Source organism: Oenanthe melanoleuca, chromosome 6 (assembly GCF_029582105.1).
Source record: "Oenanthe melanoleuca isolate GR-GAL-2019-014 chromosome 6, OMel1.0, whole genome shotgun sequence".
Taxonomy (NCBI): Eukaryota; Metazoa; Chordata; class Aves; order Passeriformes; family Muscicapidae; genus Oenanthe; species Oenanthe melanoleuca.
The window spans coordinates 14,126,759-14,146,598 of record NC_079340.1 but is presented as its reverse complement, the minus strand read 5'-3'; the positions used below and the strand labels follow the sequence as shown (position 1 = coordinate 14,146,598).

Below are 19,840 nucleotides of genomic sequence, written 5' to 3'. Positions count from 1 at the left end.
TCCTTCACCTTTGCTCTGGGTGCAGCTCTTGGCCAGGGGTTCCCTGCATGGAAATGTGTTGCTGGAATAACACACCTTAGGACCTGTCAACTTCAGATAGTCTTGGATTAACATGCATGTCTAAATACAGTTTATTTCCCAACCCAAATTTAGTTTATTTCTAAAGTCTGGAGACTGAATTTGGAATGTAATTTTTTTAGGTGGATTGCTGGTTTTGCTACAGTGTCGGGAAACAGGGTTAGGAAACTTCTGCTTCCATTTTAGTTTCCTTCCTGGAAGGTGAGCTGGTAGACCCTAGTACATGTTTATATGTAAAATAAAACAACAAAGCCATAGCACTCTGAACAAAGCAGCAGTTTCCTGGTACCTCCCATGAAAAGAACAAGATCCCAAAAGGTGAGTTAGCTTCAGGACACGTGCTTAAGACTATCAGTGACCTGTTCTATGATGAGACAGCTCTGTAGCCAGCTACGGTCATTTTTACAGTAATTTTTCATTTTAATTTGTGCTTATTGTTACTTTTTTGGTTTAAACCAGTGGTTCAGATACAAGAAAATGCAGCTGTGTACCTTGTACCGACTTGGCACTTGGAAGTGTGCAAAAAAATTGTGATTGACTGGCAGTTGGTGAAGAAGAATTAATGTTAAAAACAGTAGAGAATGCACATCATAGAGAACCACGAAATCTTGTTTAACTTAAATGCCTTGCTCTCCTGCAATTTTGTTTTCCTTATCAGATATATGCTAGGGTTTTTTGCATATAAATATGTGGACCTAGAGTAAGCAAAATGATCTCAACTTTTGACCAGCTTTATTAACTGATGCATTATAAACACAAAGACAAGGTCCATTGGCTTTTTTCAGATTTATATGTATGTGTTCTACGGCTTGTCACTGATTAATTCAAATTTATTAGTTTTTCATCTAGTGCCTCAAAGGCAAAGAAGGGAAAATTGAGAGGACTGAAATTGCACTTGATTCCTACATTGCTTGTAGATGCTGCTAAACTGGCAAAGAAAGTAGAACACACACTCCAACTTCAGCAACTCATTCTGGGAAAATACAGATCATTTAGTGTAAAAAACAAAAAGCAGCATGGAACAAACTGCATAGAGATAAGCATTTCTGAACCAGTATCAAAGCTTGTAGAAAGGAGCAGATGTTCTCATGGCTTCTGAGAGATGTTCTTCACAGTTTCTCTTCTGAATATCAGGTAGATAGACAGTCCATTACAATTGAGATAGTACGAGACAGCAAATTTGCATAGAATTGCTTGATGACTTGACAGCTCAGCTTTGAAGGATTTTGAAATGCAAAATTTTCTTGTTTCACCATAGTAGCATATAAGCTTTTATTTCAACTGAAGCTACAACTTAGACTTCTCTCGAACCTCATAGTAATTACATCATCAACAAAACAAATTCTGACTGATCCTCAAACTATTGCAAAGGGCTGGCTGCTACCCCAGACAGTTGGTGTCCAAAATAAATTTATTTCTGGAGCAACTTGCATCTAATTTGTCCGTCTCCTATCTCCTCCATTTTTATTATTCCCAGGGTATGGAGCTCCTAAGTTACGGTGCCTTGCTGAAACCTTCCCAAGTCATGTGTGCTGTTCACATCTGTGCTTTGGATGCCCGTGAGTAAATGACTGAGTGCTATCAGCCGAGCGCTGACAGCCAGTTTTACAGTTTTTATAACAGACATCAGTGAAGAACAATGGTGCAACTGAAATCTTTTGTGATGACTGCCTGATACGAGGCCTGACAGTATGAGTGTTATTTTGTCCTATTGCTTTGAGCCGGAGGACGGGAACATCTCCTTAGGCCCCGATTCCAAGCCCCCCGCCCGGCTCGCAGCCCCTCCTGCGGGGGCCGCGCTCCCGCTCCCGCGCCCGCTCCCGTCCCGCCCCTTCCGCCGGCGCTGCCGCCGCCGCTTCCGGACGGGGCATGGGGGGTGGCGGTGGCCGCCGCCGCCGCCGAGGAGAGGCACGGGCAGCGGCGGACGGAGGGCGCGGAGGAGCCGGCGTGGCGGCACCGCCGCTCGGCGCCAGGTGAGGCGGGGCGGGCTGCGGGGCCCTTCCCGGGGACCCTTCCTGGGGACCCTTCCTTGCCGGGGACCCTTCCTTCCCGCAGGTGGGAGCCCGCCGGGTCCGCGTCGCTGCCCCGTAGGCGTGAGCGCCCATGGTGCGGGCGGTCTCCGGGGAAGGGGCTGCCCCGCCGCAGGGGCTGTGCCGGAGGAGCACAGCCTCGCCTGCCGGGGAAAGGCGAGCCTGCTGTGCTGTGTGTCCGCGCTGAGATCCGCTCCGCCGTAATTCCCGGGCCCGCCCGGCCCGGCCCGGCGCATCTCTGCCGAGCGGAGCGCCCGGCCCGGCAGCACCGGCTGCGCGCTCGGGCTGAGGGCTCGGCCCTTGTGCCCGGCCGTGCCGCTGTCGGCTGGACTTTGTCAGCCTCGCTGGGAGAGCCGTGTGACGGCGTGGGACGGGCACCGAGCGGGACGGGGCTGGCTCGGGGGTCGGGCCTGCGGGGCTGTGGGCCCGGGGCGGAGGGGGTCTGGGTGTCCGATCCCCGCCTCAGCCCCCGCAGCAACCTGACCGCTCCTGCGAAGGATGCTCTGTGTCAGTCTTGCAGGCAGATAACCAAACGGTTCTATCCGGTCCTGATAGATATTCTTATTACTTCTGTCAATAAAATAGGTATTTTTCTGAGGACGGAGTGTTCAGTTTTGAATAAAAAGGCTGTTGAGTGTGTAGGACTTGATTATTAACAAGGCAACATGGAACAGTGCTGTTACTGGTTTGCATGTGTGCTCTTCGAGTTTTGGGGTTAAATAGTTGGATCTGCCTGTGGGGGAGAGTGTTTGTGCAAGTTTAGGGCCTGAGTGTAAGGAAGTTAAACTACTGGAGCTGTTACCCACTCAGTCTCTTAAATCTATAGTACTGAAACATTATGTGGCCTCGGACCATTCACTTAGTCATTGCTGATTGCTATTTAAAAAACTCCAACACTAGATTTTTCCAGTTAATGGAAGAGGCAAATGAGAGGTAGTGTTTATGTTTGTAGTAAGTTGAAGTGGTCTCATGGTTTTGTATTTGAGGCTTCAGTTTGTAAAATTAATTTTATAAAAGTTTTCTATGTGCAACACTCATTCTGTGTTGTAAGATGACTTGATGGTGGATTCCACTTGGCTAAAGTCTGCTCTGTCTCCACAGAGCTCCCTCGTGCAGCTGGACACGGTGTCTGTGCCACCTCCACAGAGCAGCTGGTCATGCTGTGCTCTGGAGTGGCAAGAGCTCAGAAGACATTTCCTGGCATTTAAGTGCCCCTCCTGTTTGGTAGGGGGTGCCTCTTGCTGGATATCAGAGGTAAGGAAATGCACGTGTCTTTTTCTTCCTTTTGCTTTCTGTAATGTAGAAGAAAGGTGGAACTAGCCTGTAGGATTAGTGTGAAGTGATTTTTATACCAAGTGAAAGGAATTTTGGGAAGTTTTAAGTTTTTCTGGTGTAAGTACTAGTTAGATGTGAAGGAAAAGTTCTGTAGATTTGTAAAGCACAAGAATTTTAAATTATCTTTAAATTATTTTAAATTATAACTATTTTAAAATTATTTTTAAATTTTAAACTATACTGTTTTTGCTGGCTGCTTGGGGCTGTATTTTAGTAGGATACTATTAAATTACAGGTTGGCCTGGGAATTGTAATCTTTTGGGTTCTGTAGTATTGTTTTCCTTTGTACAGAGCTTGCTTTTGCCGTCCACTTAGCTGGTTGAAATCCGCTAACCATATTACATTGTGTATGTTTGTTTGATAATCACATCCTTTTAAAAGTTTTTTATTTCTTTCTTTATTTAATGCATCTAAAATGAGGAAGGCTATTAGATTTTCACTAGACCAGAAAGATCAGATTGTAAATGGTTGTGGAGAGTAAGATGAAAACCAGTTTCACTTCAGATATTGTTCTGGTATTCATTTGGATGGAGAGTTGGTTCATGTCTTCCCCTATTTCCATTGTAAGATGAGGGTGTGGGAAGAAAAGGGAAGAAACTTGAGTTGTTACTCCTCGGTTGCATAGGGATAAAGAGCAGCCAACATTCTGTTACAGGAGGGATACACTACTTGAAACCAGAAGAAAAATACTCAACATGTGATATTTAGCATGTAAAGTGTTCAAGAACTTAGTCAAATAGTAACGAAATACTGTAGATTGGCATCCTAAGTGGTGGAGTACTTGATCAGTTGTTTAAAAATCACTTGTGTGTGCCTTGAATTATGGCAGCGGGATAAAAATTTGTTTTGTTAGCCAGTTAGTAGATTAGGAGTTGAACTGCTTTTAGTGTTCACTTGAGTGTAGTACAACCTGTTTGACTTAATGAGGTGGAAGAGTCAGGGAGCAGTATGTATTCTGTTCATTTTGATGCAATATGTTACTGTAATTGGTGGTTCTTAAGACAAACATGTTTAACTTTCAGGACTTTCTGTAGTAGCTGCTGTCAGTCTTGCATGGAGGTATCTCGACAGAAGGATTCTGCTGAGAATATAGAGCTAATATTTGATCCACAAGCTGCACTTCAATAAGTAATTCTCAAAAATCTCATCTTCCTTGATGGCATAAAACCTAAGACTAAACTAGTGTTACTAGTGTTACTAGTGTTACTAGAGATTTCTTATCTTACCTTCATGCATAGCACTAAGACCTTTGAATACAGTTAAGCTACTGCTGATCATCTCACTTATGATACCAAAGTCCCTAATTAGAACTCAATGCAAGTTTTTCTGCAATATTTATAAATTTGAAATTACTGTAGTCTTGCTTCAGGAAAATACTGTTTTTTGTCTCATGGTAGGCATTGTGCTTTGTTTGATCAATTTTATATGCAGTATGGTAGCCATTGTATTTAAATACTCTAGAAAAATCATGTATTGTTTTTGCATATGTTCTTTTTGTCCTGCTTGCAAGATTGCTACCATATTATAAGTATCTAGTGGCATTTAGAAGGTAAGGACTAAGTCACTGTGTGTTATATGGCAGTGAAATCTTTGGAGCTATTTGCTTTAAATAAGCACTGAAGAATTTAGAGTTTCCAGGAAGAACAGGTGACAAGCTTCTCATGTAAGTCAGAGTCAGCAGAGTAGCTGAGCCTTGTGCTGCATAACAAGGCAGTGCTGTGTGTTCTTTTTCCAGCACAGCATTGCTAAGTTGGTGTGTGACAGTAGCCTTATTATTGCAGGCTGGCTCAGTACATGTTTTTGTGTAGCTTTTTTGTGCTGGGGAACCAAGGCCACCAACATGGGCCTTGTCCTCATGGGTGAAGTGGCAGCCTTTGCAGGGAACAGCCTCTCCCCTGAGATGTGGGACATGCTTCTAAGCCAACAGACCCAGCAAAGGGGGGGCTGAGTTGGAATGGCCTGTATTCAAACTGCAGCCTGAAACCTTCACACAGAAATGTAGGTTTAATCACTTGAGATCTGATCGTTCTTCAGCATCCTTCCTAAAATTCCTCTCAAGGATGGTGGGAATTGAATCCGGGGGAAATAATTAAGCGGCAAGGCTCTCCCAGGTACCTGAGGACAGGTGGTAAAGCAATAATGTGCTAGCAGAGATTTTGCATGTGTGTCTGGAATAAACAAAACCAGTCAGCATTCTGCTAATTGCTGCAGATCTAACTAGATTGTTTAACCTTCATCTATGACTCTGCTCTAATCAAGTTTGCAGCTCAATGTTACTGTGATATTGATGTTACTTTTCCCTGACTAGAGTAGTGATAAGCAGATTCAACTTCCCACTACTTACCTCAGTATACAGTCTCAAAGTCTGCAATCTAGAAAAGTTAGGGAGGGAATTAGTGGTTGACTGGCAGCGATAGAATCATGGACAATCATGTTGAGGGAGCTTAATTTTCCCTATATATACATCTAGGAAATTTTACTGTCAGATAGGGTATACTCAGCCTCTCAGAGGCATCTTATTTCTTAATACCACAGCCAAATTGTAGGGATGTTTATGGCTCATGAAGTAATGTTTTTCTTTTTAAAAAGTAAGTGCTTATACATATGCAGTACATATGCATTTGTGTTCATGCTGTTAATTGACAGGCTGGTGCAAGAAAATGGGACACAATAGATACTATTGACAAGCTTGCTAAGTATTAAGTCACAGTACCAGGAAAATAACCAACTAACTAGCTACAGACATTGCTGATGCCAGGTGAAAAGTATATTTTGCCCTCTGACGCTTAAGTCTGTGCTTGCTTTGTATTACTCATGTGTGTTATTCATCAATAAATAATGTTACCCATTATTTGGTTTCAGTGATAAAAGTAGTAATATGGAAGGCAAAGTATTTACCAGAGCTGTTTCCTTTCAGAAGACAGGTGCAGTTATCTAGGGGACTTGGCCTCTGCTGGGTTGTTCTTACATAGCAGCCTGGTGATGTGAAAGTTATGCAGCATTCTTCAGCTTCAAAAATGAGCAGGAGCAGTTGCACACAGGGACCTGTACTGTATTCCAGGTATTACAATTATTAGGGAAAGTGCCTTTTATCTTTTAAACCACAAATGTCACCAATTGAGTAGTCTGAAAGGGAAGGCAGTTTCAGGGTTTAAGAAGCTGCTTTGTCATTAAAAAATGAGTTTAACTGTTGCTGTTGGGATGTAGTGTTTTAAATTTGTGTTTTGTGGTCTTGTTTTGTCTTTTCCAGTTGGTTAAGTGTTTTGTTGTTGACAGCATTTTAAAGAGAGCAGGTCCTATCAGTTGCATCTTGAGGTTAATGTAGACTTTCTCCCAGGTCCAGCCCATAGTGACCTTTGATGGGTGTGCTCATTCAGTCTTATAAGGTTACTTTTGTTGCACATTTGGTAAGGGTTGATTTTTATTCCGGCAATGCCAGATGAAGGAAGACTAGCCTTCTGTTAGGCTACTTGACTTGTGACAAATGAATAGAATTCTCTTAGGGTAGGGACACTTTCCTGCCTTTGTCCTCAGAAGTTGCTTTGGCTAGAAGACAATATCAGTAAGTTGAGTATATTTGTGGTGGTGAGTTTACATTCACTGCTTTTAGAAAACTTGTGATGTTTTAATGATGTTGCTATGTTATAAAACTCACTGTGATTAACAACTTTTTTTTCCAGTATTTAATCTGTACTTCTGAATAAAGAAAGCTGGAAGTTCAGATAAGCAGCTCAAGTTTTTTTATTTTTCCTGGTTGTTTTGGATTTAGTATAAGAACAGTGTTGATACACTCATGTTTTAGTTGTTGCTCAGTGGTGCTCACCCTAAGTCAAGGAGTTTTTGGTTTCCCTTGCTCTGCCAGTGAGGAGGGGAAGAAGAAGCTGGTAGAGACCCAGCCAGGACAGCTGACCTGAGCCTGGCCAAAGGAATATTCCATACCATGGAATGCCCTGCTTGGTATATAAATGAAGGGGGGAGATTGGCCAGAAGGGGCTGACCACTGCTGGGGAACTGGCTGGACAGAGGTCAGCAGGTGCTGAGCAGTTGCAATGTGCATCACTTGTCTTTCTTGGGTGTTGTTCTTCTCTCTTTTTGTTATTTCCACTGTTGTTATTACTGTATTTTACATTATTACCATTATTAAAGTGTTCCTATCTTGATCCCTTAGGAAACTTTTTAGAGTTTCCACCTCCATCCCACTGCAGGGAGAGTGGGCTGGGAGCAGTGAGTGGGAGTGAGTGAGCGAGTGACTAGATGAGTCTTATTGCCACCAGGGATTAAACAGCAACCTTGGAGTAAAGTAAAAATATGTAGTAATAAAAAGGTCAATTAACCGATGATTAGTTGAAAATTAAATGTCATAATTTATTTTACTAGCTGTGACCAAAATAGTTATTACAGTTATTTTTGAGCTACATATTCAAAAATAGTAAGGTACCATAACAATGAGAAAATACCTTTCTGTATGGAGAAGGAAGCATATGCAGATATTCTAGTGGGGTTTTTTTTGGGCAACTATTTAAATCAAGGTATTAAAGCTTATATGCTTATTGACTGTATATGAGGTATTGAGAAATTTTAGCAATGAATTAAGTACATGTTGTTAATATACCATCAACTCCTGAGAATATCCTCAGAAGTATCATGCCCTTAATTATTTTAGAAAGGTAAGTGTGATTTGTGTGCTCATTTTTCTTCTAAAATATTTCTTCTGCACTGCTGAGAGATCTCATTTGACAAATTGAATCTTCTCTGATATAGTATAAAATAGTTCGTGGTTCTATTAGATGAAAGCTGGAAAAGTTGCATCCAATAATTATATTAAGAGCACCATAGGTACTGTACCTCCTTAAAAAAATAAGTGAGAAGGAAAGAGGTTCTGGTTTTGGAAGAGCTGTGCCCTGAAAAAGATGCAGAACTGTGCTGAATATTCATCATGAGTTTGAGTACCAGTTTACTATAGACAGAAGCTAAATAATAGATTAAATACACTGTTTCATTGCTTTCATTCTAAAAGCCTTGAATGATGTATGTGGCAGTAGTATGTTGTACTGCCTTGTATTTTCTGAGATTTGGTTGACATGATTGAAGTATTTCAGTTAGACTGTTTTTTCGAGTACAAAAGATCTGTGAAATGGTAGCTCTTTCTCAGATGGCAGCTGTACATGAGCCACCAAATATAAATTATGCACAAATCCATTCTCTACTGCTGTGGGTCTTCAATATTGCATAAACGTTTTAGTACTTTAACTTCACTGGTAGCCTTTCAAAGTTTTATAATGTGTTCCACATAATGTCCTGTGGTTAACTTTTTCCCTGGTGGTTGTTCTGGTGACTTGTCACCACCATGTGACTAAAATGTTGCTGAGCTGTCTCTCCTTCCTTCAAGCACTATTCTAGAGTCAGGAACACAATTATTGAGAAATCTGTATGGAGAGAATACATCTCTTCTGGTTTCGGTGTGTTACTATGTTATCTACTACCACATCAATTTTAAAAAGGGTTTGAAGCTTAAGCCAATGCTTAATTTCTAGGAATGTTATTTTTGAAAGCTGAGTATTTTAAAGGATTCACAATTCAGTAATATCTGTCTTAATTACTGAGACCAAACAAAGATAGGATGGTTGTACCATCAACATACAACTAGGGTACTTCAGCTCAATACTGTTGCAGATATCTAGACTTGGGTTTACTTGGAAGGAGTGGGGGAATGTCATGTAATCAAAGCTTCAGTATGTATTTTAAAACAGTGGGATGTATTGTTTCAGCTTTAATTCAGTTTTGTGTATTTGCTGGCTGTACTTTCTGGCGTAGTTGATGAACTGCACACTGTGGAAAAGTCTAATGATTAAGCTGGTAGTATTTGATTTTCATTGCCTAATGTAATAAACAAAGTAGGATTTATTTATTTATTTATTTATTTATAGCAAAATTAGAACAGTATACTGGATACATCTAGGAAATATTCTACTAGGAAACTTAAGATTTCTATTTAGGAGGAAATGAGATAATCTTAATTTAGTTTTTCTTGAATTAAAAAAAAATTATATTACTTACCTTAGAAATTAGGTCTGTTTTTTAGCTATCTCTTATGTAAAATGTGTTGGGCTAATTAAGCATCTAAAACTGCAGAGCAGACAGTGTCATTTCAGCACTCTGTGTTAAGCACTGTGTTGTCTCTTGGCTGTGCAGCAGGTCAGTGCCATTGGCGGATACAGGGCAGGATGGCAGGCAGCAACCAGCTCTGCATTCGCCGTTGGACTACCAAGAACGTGGCCAGGTGGCTGAAGGAAGAAGGCTTCTGTGAATACGTGGATCTTTTGTGCAACAGGCACAGGCTGGATGGAATTACCCTGCTGACACTTACTGAGTATGACTTGCGATCCCCTCCTCTGGAAATCAAAATCTTGGGGGATATCAAGAGGCTGATGTTGTCCATACGCAAACTGCAGAAGCAGCACATCGATGTCCTGGAAGAGCTGGGTTTCACCAGTGATGGTCATGCTGGCACTGTTGGTGCACTACAGGGGGCAGATTGGTTTTGTAATGGTGATGTGCCTCGGGACTATGATGGACCAATTACTGACTTGAATGGTGATCAGTATCAATATACAAATGGAAAACACAAACATGCCGCACGCAGACTGGACCCAGAGTACTGGAAGACAGTTTTAAGTTGTGTGTATGTCTTCATAGTGTTTGGCTTTACGTCATTTGTTATGGTGATAGTACACGAGCGAGTACCTGACATGCAAACATATCCACCTCTGCCAGACATATTTCTAGATAGGTAAGAAATTTTCTTTCTAAACAAAATAGTAATGTGATGGCTAAAATATAGGCTGTCTTTTCTCTGTTTTCAAAGTTTACTGTGTTGTAGAAGATGGTTTCATATATTTTAGAAGGAAGTTTCATGTGCTCTAGAAGATGCCCCTGCAAAATAGTAATAAAAGTCTAGTAAATCCTTCTGCTAAGATGGAAATGCAGATCACTTAGATTCAGAGATTTAGTTTTAGGGGAAAATAGATTGAACTGTTGTTCTACCTAGTTGTATTTAGTTTTACATCCTTAACTTATTACAACACAGTAATTACTTTTTCCATCCTCATATTCTAGTAAAAAGCATGATGGTCAGCTGGCATAGATATGCAGCCATATGCATTTTCTGAAATCCAGTTCCTGCTGTGAAGCTTAACATGTCTTGATATAAAAAAGACTTTGGATGAAGGAATATTTTGGTCTGTGAAATGACCAAGGAAATTGAAAGGGAACAGCATTGGTACTGTATTTTTATTGTCTTCCCACTGTCAGCTTGCTGAAGATGGTCTAGAGAAACTCTAAAGTAGAATGAAAAGACTAACATCTCTTTTAACAGGGAATTAAACCACTGTTGTGACTTATGCAGTACCTGTTCATTTTTTAAAGAAAGTACTTCACTTCAGGCAAACAAGAGACACAATGGCAAAGGTCAAATTCTAGTCATTGACAACAGGTTTAGTAGAGGATAAATGTTCCCTTTGAGAAAGTGCACTTGCACCATGGAGAACTTAACTGCCTAGAGAGTTTTAAAAGATGAGCTAAACTGTTAAAAAGTTCAGCCTTTGTGATCTTCCTGTTCCTGCCAATAATTTCCATTTTTCATTAATGGCTTTCAAGAAGTCAGTAAGACTGTAATCTTTTGAGTAAGTGTTCAGAATCCCCCATAAATTAATATATAACTCATCAAGGACAGACCACATCCATCAGAGTGGAAGAGGGGAGAGAGAACAGGAGCTGTGGCATTACTGGATTTTGTTCCCAGGGTGCTACCATGGTATTCAGTGCACAGGAGGATGAGAGAGGCCAGAAAGCAGCAGCTCACGAAACAATGAGAGGGGATTACTACAAACCTCGTGTTTGAGCACCGATTTGCTACCCCTTTGTATTGGGGGAACACAAAAACTATGAGGAGCAGCCTCTTTTGAAATCTGTTGATCTGTGTTTTGGTGACTGAGGAGTGGAAGTGGTTGCTGGTGCCTCATGTGTGCAAGAAGGTCTTAGATCTTTTGACAGGGAAGGTTGAAAGATTTTCATGTGGTGATTACCACTGAAGTTTTGAAAACTTTTCCCTGATACTTTTCTGTGCAGTTCTGCTTCATAACAAGTGTTTAAGGTTTTTGACCTTGTAGTATTTAATTTACTGCGTTGACATGTCATTCTTGCAAGCATAATTGACATGATGCAAGTTTTTGTCAGAATGAAAAGGTTGTTGTGAAACAACAGTAGAGAAACACATCCTGTTAGTAAATAATGTGTAAATCAAGAGAGCATACTAGAGATTTCCCTGACTTAGTGAATTCTGTGCTAACTGAAAGCACATTATTAGGAAGAAGATGACATAACTCAATATATTTCAAATTCTTTTTCATTCTGTCCAACAAAAGTATTTTTGGCTGTAGTTTATACTATTGTCAGATGAATGCAAATTAATTTTGAGGTTAGAACCTCACATGCCCTTCTTTTCAATATTGAGACTAGGAAAAAAATTAGGCCTTTGTATTAACTTTCTTTCTTTTTCCTTTTTTTTTAGCGTCCCTAGGATACCATGGGCTTTTGCTATGACTGAAGTATGTGGTGTAATTCTTTGCTATATTTGGCTCGTGGTTCTTCTGCTTCACAAACACAGGTAGATTTTATAAAATCCAAATTAACTGGTACTTTGATGCAGAGAAAAGACCGTAACAAGAATTTATGATGGTTGTTTCTGAATTTCCATTCTGTAAGACTCTTATCAACTCCTAGTATGTCTCTGTTAAAATGGCTTAAGGAGGATTTAATCAGGAATGATGGTTTGTGAATCTTTCAAAGGAGTAATCTGATTTTACTTTTCTACCATATTTATAAGTAATTTCCTTCAGAACACAGGTTTTCAGAGAGTTGTCAGTATATACACTCGTGCAATAACAGTATTGTATATAAGAAAGTGCTACAAGAATGAATTACCACAGGATGTCTGAGCCAGCCTGGCAGTTTGCTTTCCCAGAGGGATAGAAAATGCTCTGTGTGCATGTGTATTTTAAGTTACATTTTCACTGGGTCATTGATTTTTATCAGTTTGCCAGCAGAAGGTATGAGTGCCAAAGCTAGCACAAGAGTAGCTGCAGAGGTGGAGCTGTACCTTTTGGTAACAGTAAGCTTACTGCCTCTCACGCTGTCATGTGGAACCGTATTTTTACAGTACTACTTAATTTAAAAAAAAACCATTGTTGTGAAACTTGCAGTGATGATGACAGGACATAATGGGATTAAGTTGGGGCGAGGTGAAATGTTTTTATCATAACTTCCCTGATCTCACTTCCTGTGTACTTTTCCCAGATCTATACTCCTGCGCAGGCTGTGCAGCCTCATGGGGACAGTATTTCTACTACGTTGCATTACAATGTTTGTTACCTCACTCTCTGTGCCAGGACAGCACTTGCAGTGTACTGGAAAGGTAAAAACTTCAAACGCTTTAAATTATTTTTCCTGTTTACTTTTGTAAAAAAATACTTCAGACGTGATTACGATTGTTGCCACCATAGTGTTAGATGTGTGTTTTTTAAGAACATGATGTTCTTACACTCTCTACAGAGAGAGTAAGTCAAAGAGGTGTGCACTTAAACTTTCATGAAGAAAGAGTGAAAGGGAACTAATCGCTTCTTTGTCTTGTTGGTTGCATGGTTTTGAAAAAAAACCCAACAAACTATTATTATTTCACCTCTTCTCATAAGGGATATTCCTTAGAACATAGGATTTTATGGTTTCATCCTAACTTCTAGTTAGGAGAGGTTTGAGCTGAACAAATAGAAAGCTTGATAATGACACATTTGGGAGACTTAAGGAAAGGTGGCAGGCTCTGTGACTAAATAACTTGGAACAAAATACTTGCTCTAAATTCCAGTATTCATAAGAGGTATGATGAATACAATAAGTAATTGTCGTTACTAATGTGACTCATTGCCAAAGTGAAATCCAGTGATGTGCTAACCTGCATTTTAATAAAAGACACAACATGATAAATGGTATTAAACATAGTGCAATACAGCTAACTTTAGGGACATACTGTTTGGGCAGTGGGGTCGGGACTTAGTAAATGTGAAAATCACTGTTTTTCAGTTGTATGGCAATGTTTGGGCAAAACTCCAGCGGGCATTTGCAATATGGAGTGGCTTTGGAATGACTCTGACTGGAGTACATACATGTGGAGATTATATGTTCAGTGGTCACACCGTCGTCCTGACCATGCTCAACTTCTTTGTCACAGAATGTGAGTACAGAGTGTCAATACTCAAATGTCCTTAAGAGTATGTACAGAGGTGTGAGAGTGCAAACATTTGAATGTCCTTAAGTATTAAGAATATCTGCTCCTTGACCTTCTCAGAAAGTTCATTGTAACATTTAAGCAAACAAATACAAATTCAGATTGCTGTGCTCTTTCTCAGGTTTGTGACAGTCAAGGCACAGTGAGGAAAGGAGCACCACCTCCTTGAATGGGAGGATGAATAAGGTGCTTTTCAATGAACATGCAAGAAATTAGAAAGGCTTTCTGCTTGCTACTGGGAGAATACTTGGGAAGATACTTAGGATTGTCTGTTGCTGTTCCCTTCCCTGGGTGTCTGCCGCTGACTCCTGTCAGCCAAAATACCTGGCAAGGTTTCCGTATGTTTAGTATAATCCATAAAGCCAAACACCAAACCCTGTAAGGAGTGAGAATATATGAAACAGGAGTACCCTTTTGTAAACACCAACAGTGATTTGATATGTTACAGCAAGCAAAGTTATTAGTTTGAGTTCAATTATGATGTAGTGACTGCAATTACAGTAATGTAACTTTCATTGCATCTTCCTCCTTATAACATAAAAAAGACATGATTTTCATTAAAAGAAGTTGGTTGAACAAAGAATTGTGCTTTACAGGGTGCTAAACCATTTAAGGATGCTCTTGTTAATCCAGAAATGCATTTGTAAATTAAGTCATGAACTGACAGACATAAGTAACTTATGCGGTTGCTTTTGTTGGATTTATTGGACCTGTATACAATATTTCTGAATGAAGAGAGACACTTCGTCTCATTTTTGGATTAAAAATCTGTATAAAAACTTGGAATGTCTAGGCGTACATTTTGAGACAGTCAAGGTTAATCACTTTCTGTTTTCTCCTAGACACGCCAAGGAGCTGGAACTTCTTGCACACCTTGTCCTGGGTCCTGAATCTCTTTGGGATCTTCTTCATTTTGGCTGCACATGAACATTATTCTATAGATGTCTTCATTGCCTTTTACATCACTACAAGACTCTTTTTGTATTACCATACATTGGCTAATACCAGAGCATATCAACAGAGTAGGAGGGCAAGGATATGGTTTCCAATGTTTTCTTTTTTTGAATGCAATGTTAATGGTACTGTTCCCAATGAGTATTGCTGGCCCTTTTCAAAACCTGCTATTCTAAAAAGATTAATTGGTTGAAGACTGTGTGTGTCAGTTCAGATTTTTATGAAGCATTATGACTAAGATCCTACAAGGGGGAAGTCAAGTAACATTTTTCACTCCATGATCTCCTCCTTGCCTTGTTTATTGGATTCTTAGCTATAAAATGGGGTTTCCATACTTTACAGGGATGTGGTTTTTTTCTCCTTGTGGAAATAGAAAACAATGCAGGGATGGGTAAAGTGAAGCATGAGTATAAACCAGAATACTGTTACCCTTAGTAAGGCTCTGTGTGAATGCTTATGGAGTATTAACCTCCAATATGTATGGAATATAACACACCCTTTACAGGTCCAGATAATCTTTGTTACCTGAGTGCCAGCCTTTACATATACTGACAGAAAATTGGAACTTTATGAAGCCTTTCTTTGAAAGCAGTCATAAGTGAAATTTTCAAAACAAACTGCGTATATTTAAAGATTGAGGAGGTCTGTGTCATAATGAAGGAAGCAGTATAGTTCCTTGCTGAGAGGGTCTCTTAACTGTTAAATTATAAGTCTTGACAGTATAAATGGTCTGCATACAGGTTGCCAAAAATGAAAGTCTGCCTTGTGGCTGTGCAGTAATGATATTTTTTTTAAAAGAACTTATTTAGTCTAGTCCATCAGTTGTATGATTGTTCTAGCACTTGAAAGTTTTCCCTTTTGTGTTTAAATGAGTTCAAGTAAGTGGAACATACACTGAAAGTAAACTTAGCTTTAGTGAGTTTAAAGCCACAAAATAACTTTGGTGTGGTCTTAATTGCTTTATACTCAAAGCCATGCATGCTTTTCAGGAGCAGTTATTTTACATTGGAAAAACAGAACAGGTGTCTTTGTGTATCTTACTGTCCTATAAATGGATGGGAAAAATGCATGTAGTAACTCTTTCAGGAATAGTAATAATAGTGAGTATTGGAAATAGTGCTCATGTTGATGTATGTTTTAACACTCTGGTGTCAACACTATGGTGACTATCTCTGGATATATATATATATATGCACAGTATATTTGGTTATATATATAAACACACAGTATATGTTTTTCTAACAACTATGAAAAGAGGCTAGTTCTTAATTTAAGTTGCTCATTTACTACACTGAAAGATACCATAAACAGCTGAGTTTTGCTTGTTGAAAAAATCAAATCACAACCCACAACAAAACATCCCCCAAAATCTTAAACCAGCACTCCAAGTTCCATAAGGCATGAGCAGGGTCATACAAGGGTTGGTGATCTCTTAAGCAGTGGATTGTGAGGGGACAATACTAATGTTGTCTGTAGAGCCTTGAAATTAGATTTGTGCTATATGAAAACTGACAGGTACAAGGTACAAAATCATAGACCTTTTAATTTGATTATTGCAACTTCAGATGTGCAAAGGTAGTGTAAGTCAGCTTTAGAAAGTTACACAAAGCATTTCCAGCTTGGTACAAGCTGACTTAACGGCACCATGTACTTGTGTGTGCATGGAAATGAATCCATTTGGAATTTGCAAGGTTTTGTGTTTGGAGGCTTGTAACCTACTGTGGGCTGCTCCTTGCTGTATTGTGTTCCTTTTATAAACCTTGATTGTGTACTAACTTGACTACCTTACACTCTTTGTAGTATACTAATTTTGTTACTTAATTTAGCTCCTAGTCCACAGAAGAATTATGCACCTTGGATATCTCTGTCAACTGTAATGAGCACATGTACTATTCCAGAGATTTTTATATTTGTAACATTCCAATTTTTTAGCAAAATAGCAGGTTTAATACTATATTATTCAATCTACCATAGCATGATGGCTTTTGCCATCCAAATCGGGAGAGTATCCTTACACTTAAAAAAAAGGAGAAAATATTCTAGAAGATTTAAATACTTGCCATTTGCTGCTCTTAACTTTCTGATTTCAGAAAGGCAATTTGAACATTCCTTTTGAGACTTTATAATAAAAGAGCTCTACTTGTTAACTTATATTTGCCTTTGCAATGCACAGAGTTATGAATGCTGTTTTTCTAAACTTTAGGAAACATCTGTTCTCAGGATGTATAGGATTGTAATCTGAGTTATGTGGAGAGGTATGCAATTAAATTTGCAAGGCTGTTGATTCTGAAAATAACTATTTGAATGGTAACTGGCATAACTGCATCTAAACTGAAATACTATTTTACAACTTAGACATGCAGGAGAATTTTCAAGTACAGCCTAGTGTAACAATGTTTACATAAAGTAAAGCTATCATTTAAATATTTTTATTTTTTGTAGTGAAGTTCATATACATTGAAATGTAAGGATTCTTTGTTCTAATTTAATTTTCAAATTCTGTTAAGTAAACTGTGTTTTAAATCAGCCTTGTCTAAAATTGTTTTTTAAAAGAAGCTTGTTCTTTTTTGCTGTTTCCCCTGATGCTAGATATCTAAGTTTAGGATAAGTAATATAAAATGGTTGGTTTTGTTAGCATTGGAGTGGATTAAAACATTGTCAGGATAATTGTCCTCTGCTGTTTTGGAAGTTCATTTTATCTATCTGTGAACATGCAAGAGGAAAGCTTGAATTTGATAGAAAAATGTGATCTTGCTTGCAAGAGAGCACAGGTCAGTCTGTAAAGTTGGGAATGTAAGCTTGATTGTTAATCAGTTGGGAAAAAGTTGCAGGTAACTGATAGGCTTAACATTTTGTACCTCCTTTTGAGTCAGTGTGTTAAAAGCATTTTGCTGCTTCCATTGCTGACAAGCACCTTTAAGCAAAGGTAGCAGAGCACCCTGAGCCTTGGATTTAATGCTTAGTATGTTCAGGGATGTCTTCCTTCATGTTCACATGCCATCATTGCTCTCCTTTAAAATGTTGCACCTCTTTTGTGCTAAGTTGCCTTCTGTGGTCTGTGTGAATGCCCACATAATGTGAATTCAGAAAAATGAATTAATTTCTGTGTAATGCCAGCAAGTGCAAGTGTCTCTACAACATTAGTACTACAAAGTAGTACTACACATGAATCAAGTAGCAAAGTCTGAAATTAGTAACCATATATACAAAAGAAGGGGAGGGTCACTTTTTTGGCTAGCTTAGCAAATTTAGTAATATTTGAGACTTGGCAATAGGCTTGAGCTCTTCCTAATTACTTTGGGGATATGGATGCACATATCTGCAAGTGGTAAACACACAGATTCTTCCCCCATCCTTTTTCTTTGGTTTTTTGTACCTTATGACACAGTTTCTTATAATAGCTTTCCTAAACTTTTTGCCGTTGTTTTTTCATTTTTGAAAGATCCCTTAAGTGGTTTATAGCCTTACACCTGCACAGAATTAGACCTTCATAGACTTGTTTGTAAACAAACTCTGATTACGCTGACAAAACTTACGAAAGTATCTTTAAGCAAGATTCTCCAACTGATCTTGCTTCCATATATGCAAATTATCTTCATGTCCTATGGCAAACATGATAACACTTACACAAAGTGTCAGTACAGAAATGTAGGTAGGCCTGAAGTATTTAAATGTCCAAGACTAGCGAGAATTAGATCCCATAAGTGCTTGACTTGTATGCTTAACTTCAAGCAAATTATTAAATATTCTTGACTTCAGTGAGTGTTACCATTTTAGTTTAAATATTTTTTTATAAGGCTTAGTGCATACAGTGTGTGTTATACTCCTATAGTAATGGGAATAGGTAATGTCACTTTCTTTTTGGTTTTCTCTGATGTTCCCCCCCCCTTATTTACTGTAGAAGAAAACGTTCCAGTAGAATTTCAAAGAAATTGCTACTTAACTGAGTTCTGAAAGAAGAAATCTGTAAAAAAACAAAAGACAGAATAAAACCTTGATAATTATCCGCTTTAAGAAGCAAGTTAAATTATTTGGGGAAAAAAGGTAATTTTTTGATGCAAGCATGTTAAATAAGGTCATTTAGAACTACTGAAACCCTCCAAGGAGGATAAAAGCACAGGTTCCTACAATCTTTTCTGTACAACTGTATCTTGTGTAGTGCCAAAAAGAGAGTTAAAGAGGAAAGAATTGAGCTCAGATACCAGTAAAAGCCTTTTGCAGCAATTAATACCTCCTTGTTTTTTAACCATTGCCTCCGTGCTTAGTGCTATACTTGTCCATTACTGTTTAGCTAGTTTTCTGATATATAAAAGCCCGCTTGGTTTTTAAACATCAGTCAGGGAGAAAAACACCCCAAACAGTAGTTTGTATGGACCTGGAGTGTAACAAAATAACTTAAAACAGCTGTGATAGTTTTTATCTGTCCATGTAGTTCCTACTGAAGAGTTAGGGAGAATTTGCAGTAATGTACTGACAATACTGATTTTTTTTTTTTAAAATAACCATGGGTACCTTTTTAGAAATCTGACCTGTAACTTCAAAAACCACCATAGTCTTGTCAAGATGGAAGTCTGTCTGACAGAAGTCCTATCAGTGAGACAGCTTACCCTCTGAATTATTTCATACATGTAGACTTCAACAATAAGGGTTAATTGATAGACCACTGGTTTATAAAGTTATAAAATACAAAATATTTCTGATCTATCTTTGAACTTGTCAGTATTCTAATTGAAGCAGTATTCCTGAGGGGAAAAATGTTCTTTGGAGTGAACCTACTGATGTCTTGTTCTTTATATGAAGAAAACCACCAAAAAACCCTCACAACTCCTCAAACACTATGGTATTGTAAACACTGAACCTTCCATATAGCAGTATCCTGCAGACTTACCACTTGTATCCTAACAAATTTGCAGTGAGTATTGTGTACATAATTCAGTGACATGCACGTTTTAAAAGCCAATTTGCAATAAGTGTGTGAGAACTTAAGGTGATTAATGTGGAGCACAATAACCTGACCTATTAGCCCTGACTGTGTAGTTAGAAAGACTAACTGTAACTTTGTTTTGCTCTTTCAATTCAGTTTTGTCAAAAAAGGAGAAATCTT

At 38.9% G+C, this 19,840-nt stretch overlaps 1 protein-coding gene across 5 annotated transcripts; it reads left to right on the top strand.

The window, feature by feature from the left end:
- The first annotated feature begins 1,937 nt into the window (after positions 1 to 1,937).
- On the top strand, positions 1,938 to 17,262 carry SAMD8 (sterile alpha motif domain containing 8). 5 transcript variants are annotated; one of them, XM_056494970.1, is made up of 7 exons: positions 1,938 to 2,051; positions 3,210 to 3,362; positions 9,639 to 10,233; positions 12,013 to 12,108; positions 12,798 to 12,915; positions 13,578 to 13,728; positions 14,625 to 17,262. In XM_056494970.1, exons 3-7 carry the CDS (start codon positions 9,668 to 9,670, stop codon positions 14,927 to 14,929), a joined length of 1,236 nt encoding a protein of 411 aa, XP_056350945.1. In that variant the 5' UTR covers positions 1,938 to 2,051; positions 3,210 to 3,362; positions 9,639 to 9,667; the 3' UTR covers positions 14,930 to 17,262. The 5 variants fall into 5 exon arrangements, with proteins under 5 accessions (XP_056350945.1, XP_056350943.1, XP_056350944.1 ...); XM_056494968.1 differs by having other exon boundaries at positions 9,636 to 10,233; XM_056494969.1 differs by lacking the exon at positions 1,938 to 2,051 and adding an exon at positions 2,609 to 2,693 and having other exon boundaries at positions 9,636 to 10,233.
- Positions 17,263 to 19,840: the final 2,578 nt, after the last annotated feature.

Coding starts and splice junctions, on each gene's coding strand:
- SAMD8 (XM_056494970.1), top strand. CDS start 9,668: ATGGCAGGCAGCAACCAGCTCTGCATTCGCCGTTGGACTACCAAGAAC. Junction 12,109..12,797: donor CTTCTGCTTCACAAACACAG/GTAGATTTTATA, acceptor TACTTTTCCCAG/ATCTATACTCCTGCGCAGGC. Junction 12,916..13,577: donor ACTTGCAGTGTACTGGAAAG/GTAAAAACTTCA, acceptor ACTGTTTTTCAG/TTGTATGGCAATGTTTGGGC.